The sequence below is a fragment of the Sinohyriopsis cumingii genome, chromosome 11, assembly GCF_028554795.1.
Source record: "Sinohyriopsis cumingii isolate HCF-2022 chromosome 11, ASM2855479v2, whole genome shotgun sequence".
Classification (NCBI taxonomy): domain Eukaryota; kingdom Metazoa; phylum Mollusca; class Bivalvia; order Unionida; family Unionidae; genus Sinohyriopsis; species Sinohyriopsis cumingii.
This window is the reverse complement of record NC_142971.1, coordinates 71,203,701-71,215,310: the sequence shown is the minus strand read 5'-3', so window position 1 is coordinate 71,215,310 and position 11,610 is coordinate 71,203,701. Positions and strand designations below refer to the sequence as shown.

Below are 11,610 nucleotides of genomic sequence, written 5' to 3'. Positions count from 1 at the left end.
GGGCGAATATTTGGTGCAAAAACGTATCGTCTGAAAGATACGTTTTTCCCGCTATATTTTGAAATGCGGTAGAAAGTCCAGATTATTTAGTATCTTTGCAGAGCTATGTCAGTCTACTTTTCTGTACCTATGTTGGTGTATCTTAAATGACCTTGACGCCACAGAGCTCGGAAGTAGGGTACTATCTCCTGACTCACAAACGTGGCGGGAGGGGTTGATATGTTTGTAAGCGGGTGTCACGCTTAATTTGTTTTTCGTTATCTAGAGGTTGACCGCCCTCGTTATTATTGCCCGGCTCGAGTAAATATAAATATAAGTGGTGAAACTTATTGGTGGAATATATAGAGATCTGAGCAGATATATAGAACAAACCAACACGAGACCCCTTACATGTAAATAAATAATTTAAACAATTACATAAAACAACTGTGAGAATTTATTACAGCTGGAATATACTCTGTTTTTAGATATAAAACTTCCACCGAATTACAGAAGAAGAAAAAAACCCAAATATATTTAAATAAAGTATCCGATCTGTTTAATGATAGTTTTAGTTCATCATAGGATCGAGTGAGCAATGGAAGTCAATGCCTTGTACGATTGCATAACCTGTTTCTTCGTTCACTCCACTTCCACTGTAGCTGTTCCTTCGATTATGTCGGTCTTGCCTCTTTCGGTCCTCACTCTTTGCGTAGCACGTAGATTCACGGATACTTCACAGGATATGTCTCATAATACGTCTCCAAATTAATACGTTGTACCATACGTCGCAGAATTAATACATCGCACCATACGTCGCAGAAGCTATTTTCTCCCTTTACAACAATATAAATAGAGACAACCTAAATGTCCCGTTGTCTATGATAACAGAGGCTTTACCATTATTCCCCTCGTTATCATATCTTGCTATCGGTGCTAAACAGATGCTAAGGCTATCAGTGGGCTCCACATGTCCTATAATGACCCTAGTTAGTTATCACGCATTAACATCACACATTAACACCACACGAGGCATAGCGGTTCCTAGCCAGCCTCAATTTACACGAGTGAATAAATGATATAAACTACATGGCTTACTATGTCATTTCAGTCAATACACACTCTCCCTTAATCATACGTGAAATCTTCTAAATTCGGTGAATTCACACGGATTCTCGTAACTCATATTAACTAATGTAATGCATGAAATTCCTAGAACCTAATTCGCATGCCAACTAGATGACAAATTCAAACAATTGGTCAAACCTATCTAAAGATTAATGGATGACTTCTTATGCATAAACACAGTTATACTTCATAAAACAAATTGATATATGAATGTAGAAATTAAATTCATGCAAATATAAGTAAATAAATTCAGCAAAGCATTGTATATGGCATCAACAAATTACATTTAATTGTCACAAATACCTTTGAACTTTCATCGTTCCTCACTCCTACTGCCAAATTTGTTCGTCGGTTTTTTCTCGACAACAGTTCTACGAGAGAATTTCTTCCAAATGCTCTTGGAGTCTTCTTGATATGCTTTCTCTTGCAGAAAAGTTAGACTGAATACAATTTTCGATACATACATACATACATACATTGATACATACATATGTATTCATAGAGACAGACAGACAATGGAGCCATGGTAGCCCATTTGGTAGAGTGTCAGACTTATAACGCAAGGGTCGCGGGTTCAATACTCGCCCAGGCAACTGTCTTTGGGAGATGCACTTGTCATTTCCTCAGCATGGCAGAACCAGTACATTGTTTCAAAGTAGCATTAAAACCAACAAAAACATGTGCATACATTAATATATTTATTGTTCATGTGCTCGGTCAAGAGATTGATCTTGTTACATATAAAACATATTGACTGATATGTGATATTAATTCTGCGCTAATGCTTAGTTGACATTACATTTCATTGTCGCAAAACCTGAAAGATTGTCACATGAACATTTTGCTTTCAAACTACAGCCATTATTTTGTATGTACTTCCATGGAGAATGTCATGGGTTTGTTTTAAAATAATCCGTGTCACAGTAAAAACGCAGGGTGGTTGTACATGGTTAGGTGACACAGTATTCAATTATCTGAAAAATTAGTCATGCTTCAGAATAAATTACTTGTATGTCTAGACAGAATAGATATTAATTCATACAGGGAAAAACTCTGAAATACCGTTCTCTCAGTACACATTAGGATACTAGAGCAAACCAGATGTATTATTGTAAATGTTGAATCATAGGGCACTTACTCTCACTATGTATACGATCTGTAGCAAATTAGGAAGTAAATGAAACATTAACAATTGGCAAATATAGCATATCACTTTTCTAAAATTTAGAAACAGACTGAATGATTAATAACATGCTCACTGCTTGGTCACGTGAGGACAGTGAATGCATGGGATTCAATTTCGTAATGTTTTTAGTTATCTTGAAAACTGACTATAGGGTTATATTGGTGTAGCCTACCGCATGTCTACCGCGTGTCTTCATTTTTGTGTTGAAAGAACCGAGTAGCCTTCTGGTCTAATTCGTTATAAGCATAGGATCAAAGCAAACCACAATGTTCACCATTAAAATATAAGTTTATGTCCATAGTGCTAACAAATTCCCTAATTCTAAGACGAGTATGTCTAGTCTAAAAAAAGGGCAGGTTTTTGAACGGGAACCAGAGTGTCGTGTCTGAAAGCTAATATTCAAAAATCCTGCTGGAACTATATTTCAAGCAAATAATTGTTCTAGTGTGTCTACAACGTATGACGTCTGTGTGTGTGTGTGTATACAGAAATGGTCAGTTTAGTCGTTACTAAAACAATATCTTTATAAACAATGTTACATTTTACATGCCTGCCCATGAATATTATATAACTTTAAGTACTGGTGCCTCTTATTTTAGAAATCAGTGAAGAGAAATCAATAAAAAAGGAAGATAAATGAAGACAACAATGCTAGTAGATCGCTAGCCTAGTAATTGATACAGTCATCAGACGTACCAAGGTAATTTATACAGAAGAAAACCGTAATGATATGCGAGTCGGCAATATCTTAGCGGACTTTAGACGGGTTTCAAGAGCTCTATGGTAAAATTAAACCAATGTAGGTGCGGAGGCACTGATAATGATTCTTAAACACCAACAATAGGACGTTTTACTGGACGATTGAAAATAATATGGATTTATAGAGAGTACAATTTGCGCATGTATTCCTAAATGGAGCTATATAACACACATCGGCACATCCACGCACCGGCGTCGTAATTAACCGAAGTGTTTGTCTTTGGTGTTATCATATAGTACTGTTAATTATGTGTCAATTATCTCCTTTACGATAATATTTGGAAACCCCTTTGTTCTCCTTAGAAATGGGTAGTACGTATTGCCCTTCGAATGGCAGGTGTATGCAACACTGACGGCTCAAATGCTAAACTTGTTCACAGTTGACTACTTTATGTTATCCTTTAAAACAAATTCTTGTTTTGTTTTGAATTTGAGACGTCCATGGGTTTAACATCATTATGTGTTCGCTCTTTACATTTGTAAATAAACCTTTGCTTAGAATTGCTGATTTAGGCACAAACGTTCTTGTTATTTGACTTCTGAACTGAAGGAAATCGATGACAGATTAAACATAATCATTTTGTACAAGACCTAAGTGAGTTAGACTAGTGTCCATCCATGAAGTATTTTGCTTTCGATTGACAACCTTTACACCTTTAGGTTTAGAGAGGATGTGAACACCATGACGTGTATTGCTTTCTATTGACAACCTTTACATATTTAGGTTTAGAGAGCATGTGAACACCATGACGTTTATTGCTTTCTATTGACAACCTTTACACATTTAGGTTAAGAGAGGATGTGAACACCATGACGTGTATTGTTTTCTATTGACAACCGTTACACATTTAGGTATAGAGAGGGTGTGAACACCGTGACTTGTATTGCTTTCTAACGACAACCTTTACACATTTAGGTTTTGAGCGTAGGGTGAACACAGTGACTAGACAATTTATAATGCTTATGCGAGTCAAAAGCTAGCAATGTAAACATGATTGTAAATAACTATAAAGTAATAATGAAATGAAGCAAGGGATGAAAGAAAGAAATGCTTAGTAAATATATTAAAGAAAAAATGATTGGGCATAAAGTAACCAATGGAAATAAAGGAATATAATGTTTCGAAGGATTCATTATTCACAACGTAAAGGTACGATGTAGCTAACAGCATCGCATGCTGACCATGTGTAAAGAACCCGAAGCAAAGAATTTAAACTTAGGGTTTCTCTGTTCATTAAATTTATATTAGATACACAGACATACCCATGTTGCTATTTTAGTTTCATGTTTACTTATAATTTATACATATACTTTGCTACTGGAGTTCATGCCTACTTTATAGTCTTCCTTCCAAAAATACCTTTAAAGGTTCGAAATGTTACCGGTACTGGGCGTTTTTAAATGGTACGAAACTTATTCTTGATATAATAATCTTTTCAGGGTAGGAAATGTCTACCCGTACTTGGAAACTGTAAATGTTCGATACTTCTACCGGTACTAGGTAACTTCAAAGGGACGAAATTTTTAAACGCTCAGTTCTAGAGCTTGTCTCGCACACTGTAGGTGGCTAGCTCGCGTCAATGGTCAACATCAGGTCGAAAAAATATGTACAAAGGACCCGACAATATTGCAGAATGCTCAGCAATATTTGATGGACTCTCTTAGTTGAGATATACTGGAGTGTAAAGATAAACCAGCTTGTAAAGCCGTCTGTTAACATATTTCCAGTAAAGATAAAACAGTCTCTAAAGCAGTATGTTAACATCGTTCCAATGTTATCGTCGACTTTAATTTCTGATCTGCATAGTCGTTAATTAACGTCATACTAGTGTCATCCTTGTCTTTAACTTGCTAATAGCAATCATAAAAGCAGCTGAGGATAATTTCTTACATCCCGTAATATTGGGCATGTGTTATGGAGCTAACGATAACAAGAAATTAAAGGACAGGAAGTTAAGAAATTGACCAAACAAAAAGCATCTATATTGATGCGATCTAGAAAGAGTAAATTCCCCGCGATGTGTAAGATACACTTGTTGATATATTATGAGTTATAAAAGCCAGTACAAAGATATATTAGAAAGGGTGAACGTGATTTCTTCGCATTATTTAGTGTACAAATCAATAAATGTAATTACTGTAGCAAACCCATTATTGTACACACTAAGAAGCTGATATAAAACTAAGATAAAAGAAAAACAAATGCTCGGGAGACCGTCCATTTTTAAAACCTTAACCGATATATGAAAATTGAATAGCTGGTTGTTTATTTACTATTTCTTTAAAATTCACTGGCTTGAACTCTGTAAATGTACATTTGTTTTGTATACTTGACACACACACACACACACATAAATAAAAGGAAGATAAACTCTTCAAAATAAACGCAAATATGGTGCCTCTTTCAAAGTTAAAATTTAACTGAAACTGAGGTAAAACTTACTCAAGCGGTACGAGAGTTATAGATGACACATATAAATATTCAAAATGCATGGCCGAAAATATTTGTAAAAAAACAAACAAATAAAATGTATTACTTTTTTTCTGGTGGTTCATCATAAAGCTGGGAATAACGATAGCTCCTTTGGTAGAGCTCGTAACGCAAGGGATGCGGGTGGGATACTCTCCCGGACAGTCCCTTGTTGGGTGCCTCAGTGTGTCTTTGAGAGAGGCACTTAACTCACATTTTGTTTTGCATTATACAATGAATAATGTGTTAAATTGCCTTTAAAACTCATACAAAATATGTGGCCATTCCACGCTCAAAATATCCTGGTTCTCGTCCGATATTCCAAAATGGCTCTTCACTGGGTTCTCACATGACAGATTTTTTTAAAAAAATAAAACAAAATCAGTCTGAAAATCCACGTATTTCGAAAATTTTAAATGAAACATTGCCAAAGGTATTTTATGGCTTGTGTCTCCAAAGCGTTTAGAGGGCAGTAGACTGGAGGAGACGAGTTTCTCCATTCAGAACGCATAGGTAGGTTTATACTCGAAACATCGGCTGACAACGCTCATTAATGTCATTTCATGACTTTTGTGTGATGAGATCTTTCAGGCACATGTCTCAGTAGTGTTTGCACAATAGGAACAAAAATAAACCCTTCCTAATTCTTTGAGAAAGTCATAGGACTACGAACATTACCAGATCGTTACCTCGATCACCCCACGAACTTGTCGTATACTTTCAGATATATTTAAACATTCATCTTAGAAATCTCGGGTTATCGTACTTTGACTTCGCTTGAGTTAGGGAACAGTTAAGGAACAGATTCACGTTGTTTTTACAGGAAAATTATTCACTTAAATCTTTAACTGTTTCCTGTTTTTTCTATTGAGTATAATTTTTTACGGACTAGTATTCGATTCTGACTAATGTTGATATAGGCTTAAGGTTCAGTTCGAGTTTCCTTCCTTAATTTAGGAAACAGGTGCTTGCGTGCTCCTAGCTCTGTCATAAATCATCATATTTAACAGAACTATTTTTAAATACTTCCTCCACAAAGTTTTTAGATGCATGGTTTCTACGGTAAAATAATTAAGTCTGGTATTTGAGTGTAGCCGCCTTTGGCGAATATAATCTACCCTTATGTGTCAATCTTAACACAAACAATTGACTTATACTATGCAATGAATATATGACACACAATGAAGAGGTCCTTTATAACAAGGTGGCCCTCATTTGAGGTCCCAATGCAATGATCAAAAAGCTAGTATACTGGCTTTGACGTATGAAATTACTGGCATTTGATGTTAGTTGGCAATTAATTGTAAGCGATGACTGTACAAGTGTTGACATTTTGTATGGAATATAGTCATTTACTAGGGTGATGAAACCAAATAGTTATGACTACAAGGACAGGGGCAAGATTTTGAGATTGCAAAACTCCTGGAATGTTTAAGCTAACATGTCGAGAATCTCCTAGCGCTGAGGTTCATCCTGGTGATTCCAATCTGTCGAAGGGGGCACTCGTTTACAGAGTCAGGGAGGGGGACATCACAAACTCCATCAAGTTCGCGGGCTTCTTGAAGGTCGTGTGTTATGTTGTCTAACATTTGTTTGTGTTCCTCACAGCTCCGCTGTAACTTTAGCTGATGGATTTCGTGACGAATGGACAACAACTGGCGTGCCAAATCCTGGTCTTGAAATCGCATCTCCTGCTGCAATATATCAATCAATCGATCATGTATCTTTCTAAATATCTTTCAACCAGTCTGTCTGTCTGACTGTTAGTCAATCAATAAAACGCCAGACGGACATTCTATGAAAGGTAGCCATAAACATCAAAGACGCTATATGTTGATCTGTCAATCATTGTATAAAAACATCCAAGCAATGGGTTGTATCAACATTAAGTCAAAAAATGAAGATCAACAAAAAATAATGATCTCATAAATAACTGATTTATCACCTGTTCAGTTTCTGTAGCTAGCCATGGGCTTCTCACCCTTAATTGTATCAATGAATTTAATTTTACCCACTGGTCGCATAGGGAACGACCACTTGGTTGATTAGCAAATATCGGTTCTCTAAGTGGTTAAAGCGTCCGCATCCTATGCAGTAGGTCGTGGGTTCGAGCACCGGCCGAGTCAGACCAAAGTCTTATAAAAATAGTACTAGCAGCTGCCTCGCTTGGCGATCAGCATTAAGAAGGTTACTGTTAGGACTGGTCGGCTTGGTGTCATGATAATGTGACTGGGTGGAGCATGATGCTACATGTCTGCGGCATGACGCCTCAGTGCTAAACATCGCTCTAAACTGCCACACTGCAAACATCGTAGAGATATGACTGAAACATTGTTAAAGCTACGTTAAAATCCAAATCACACACACACATATATTACCCTACAAATACTTTGGCAGATAGATCAAAGTTAGTGTTAGCATACATTGCAGCCTAGCTAGCTAGCTATCTTCATAAATAGATATGGAATACCCTTATATTTGTATCAGTTAAGTGTGCAGTACTCAAGATGGTGCCTCTTATTAGGCGGTGATTGAAAATGCCTTCGTCGTGTAGAACCTTCGCTCTTATATAATTTGAAGCTTGCTTTCATCGTTCTCTTGTACAGTGGGAAAATGCTGCAAAGCAAATTATAACCTTTATTTTGAGTAGTGTACGATCGATCGAGAACACAAAGGTCTAGTTTGTGAAACTGAAACTACTCATTTTTATTAATATATATTTTTTTCAGGATAAATTTAGACAATTTGCAATTAGATTAATTATATGTTCGGCTGGGTCTTATTAAACCTAAAACATAAAACCGAGGTTCTAGTCACGACAATGCACACATGTCTCATTTACTCAATCATGTACCATATTTACTTTGAATTCTTAGTGGGTTTGGATAAAATGAAAAAGAAATTCGGGTCTTCTCAGGACACGAAATAAAGTTTCCTGAACGTACTCATCACGACTCGAGTTCAGAAAACAGTGCAAATATTTATTTACCATTGAGGTGAATGAAGTCAAAATAACACTGAGGTGAATGAGGTGACAACAACTTTGATGTGAACGAGGTGAAAATAACATTGAGGGTGAATGAAGTGAAAATAAATTTGAGGTGAATGAAGTGAAAATAACTTTGAGGTGAATTAAGTGAAAATAGCATTGAGTTGAATGAGGTGAAAATAAATTTGAGGTGAATGAGGTGAAAATAACTTTTAGGTGAATTAGGCGAAAATAACATTGAGGTGAATGAAGTGAAAACAAATTTGAGGTCAAAATAGCATTGAGGTAAATGAGGTGAAAATATCATTGAGGTGAATGAGGTGAAAATAACATTGAGGTAAATGAGGTGAAAATATCATTGAGGTGAATGAGGTGAAAATAGCATTGAGGTAAGTGAGGTGAAAATAGCACTGAGGTAAATGAAGTGAATCCACATTGAGATGAATGAAGTGAACAAAACAGCATGATATTGCCTGCACTAGCATCAATGCATTTTCTGGTCCTTTATGAACGTTTCCAATGTTACGTCCTTAACACGAAATTTTGGGTCTGGGTCTAGATCTTGCTCTTGAATAGTTTTAATGAATTATCAGCTGAAAATCAATGTATGTGGAAAACAATTATCCCACTGTGATTTAAATTCAGAGATAACATTTACTTATATAAGTGCTTTCAAATCTAATGCAATATATCAATTTCGTGAAATGAATGAAACTGATTGAATAAATAAATGTGTAGCCTCTTCTTGTTAATAGTAAAGTCGTTATGTATTATTTGTTATATTTTTGTTTCATGTATATTCCTTACCAATTCATTTCTAATCCATTCTAGTGCATTATCAATCCTCTCCTTTCTTTCCTGCGTCCACTGCTCTTTTGTATTGATAACATCATTTACAGTGTTATCGGCGAACATTGGCTTTGCAATCTGTAAATTGGACCCCATATATTTGTCCCTCCATAACATATAACTAGAGCGTCGAGTCCTAAGGTTTAATCTCGAGGCTGTAGCTTTCACCCGTGCTAAATCATTAGAAACATTTTTAGGAATTTTCACGTTGTCGTTCATATCCCTTCCATGTTTTGTAAAGGTGAACGTCGCATTTAGACCATAAATGTCAATATTGCCCAAAAGGGGTGCAGGAGAATTAGGTTCACTTCCACCTTCGTGAATTATGGAAAGATTCGGGCACCGGAAGTCTTTCATTCTGTGTATGTCTGACTCTTCCGTTGATAACGTGGTAGTTTGTGCTATCATTGGAATGTTAAGCGCCTCTTCATTTCCTGTTAAGTCTAAAGTGAACATTTAAAACTTTATTAGTCACAATGCATATCCTATATTTTTCTTATACTTAAACGGACATGCAAAGTATATGAACTCTCCACTTAAATCATCTTCAAATACGACTACAATCAACCCAATGTTGCAAACGTTTAAAATACCACTATGTTGTGCTTTTACAGTTTTTGCTTTTGCATGCAAATATTGTATTACAAAATCACGTTGAATAGCATTCCACACCTTTTGGACATTTCAGAATTTAACTATATTTTGCCAGGCATTTCTCTTAGTATTTTTTGTTTCCAGTCAATAAATTTGTCAAACATCCATGAAGACGCTGCACTCTACAATACTAATTTTCCTTTCTTCTGTTTTCCTATTTCAGGCACTGAATATTGGGATCGATAACACTGCCATCTCATTATCTCACTGTTATCTCACAAGTCGTCACATTGATTCCTCAAGGGACTGGAAAAATGACTCTGATGCGACGAGAAGAGAACGGAAGGAAATAGTATCTGAAATGGCAGAAAAAATATAATGTATCCATTGCCTCGAAAAATGATTTGTTGAGGTATGGAAACAAGAATGTATGGTTTTTGCCTTTGATGAATATTTAATTTAACGTTACAGTTTCGTAGTGATAAATGGTCGGGAGAAGTATAATAATGTATATGAACCCTACACTGATGATTGAGAAAATTGCAGAGAGAGAGAGAGAGGAATGTTTGCCAGTATGTTTGCATGCATGCCCATTATTTGCAAAATTACCGCGACCGGAGGCCTAGTGGTTAGAACGTCCACCTCGGATGCGTGATGTCGTGGGTTCGATCCCTGTCCGAGTCATACCAAATGCTAACAAAAATGGTACTAACAGATGCCTCGCTTGGCGCTCAGCATTATGCGGTTAGTGTTAGGACTGGTAGGCCTGGGCTCAGGATAATGTAACTAGGTGGGACATCATGTTACATGTCTGTGACATGATGCCCCAGTGCTAGGCATCAATATAAACTGCCACACTGCAGACATCATAGCGATATGACTGAAAAACTGGTAATGCTACGTAAAAATCCAAATCACACACACACACACACACACACACACACACACACACACACACACACTTTCTAATTATAGAATTTGCCTTCTGTACGTATTTTCATGAAAAGAATAGCAAGCTATAAACTTTTCTTGGATGAATTGTCTGTAATGACTTCAAAAGAGACTTAATCCTAATACTGAACATATTTTCATATTACGATTGCTATGGAATTCTAGACTGGTTTCAGATATATATGCCTAATATACTTCAGGCAGAATACTCTACTTCAGGCTTGGAATTTGTTTTCTGGTCTGCAAATTCTTAAATCATTACGAATAGAATCCAATCAATCCAAGGCTGATAAATAAAAAGAATCCGCCAGTTATTAACTCCAAATATCCACGTAGCTGTAGGCATCCAATCTGCGTTAAACAGTTATATGTCATGACATTTCACTTTGACAGTGATTGCTTTTAGTTGATAGACAGATTTAATTATAAAGTATTTGTCTCCGATTACTGAAAAGTAGACATTTCTTTCTTGGGCGAGGGGGAGACAAAGTATGTTGCGGACAACACTGCTCTATAAGCTGATGGCCTTGAAAATTAACACGCTCGCATTCAGAGGTACAGCAAAATAATATACAAATATTAACAAAATCTTGTCTAATTAACTCTCATAGTAAGAACATTTTCCGTAACTCGCATTATTAGAATTACTTATTCGACAGCTTTCTTCGATATTGGATGTACGCACAAGACAGTGGTTCACCCCAA

The 11,610-nt window shown here is 36.3% G+C and overlaps 1 protein-coding gene across 2 annotated transcripts in view; it reads right to left on the bottom strand.

Annotated features, from left to right (window-relative positions):
• Nucleotides 1-1,792: 1,792 nt before the first annotated feature.
• The window catches only part of LOC149788690 (protein FAM167B-like), a 45,358-nt gene continuing 35,540 nt past the window's right edge, over nucleotides 1,793-11,610 (bottom strand). For both annotated transcript variants that reach the window (XM_089974772.1, XM_089974771.1), the window contains 2 exons: nucleotides 9,319-10,310; nucleotides 1,793-7,216 (listed from right to left, as the gene is read on the bottom strand). In XM_089974772.1, coding sequence (XP_089830898.1) covers nucleotides 6,959-7,216; nucleotides 9,319-9,816 — 756 coding nt within the window. In that variant the 5' untranslated portion in view covers nucleotides 9,817-10,310 and the 3' untranslated portion in view covers nucleotides 1,793-6,958. The remainder of the gene's footprint in view (nucleotides 7,217-9,318; nucleotides 10,311-11,610) is intronic.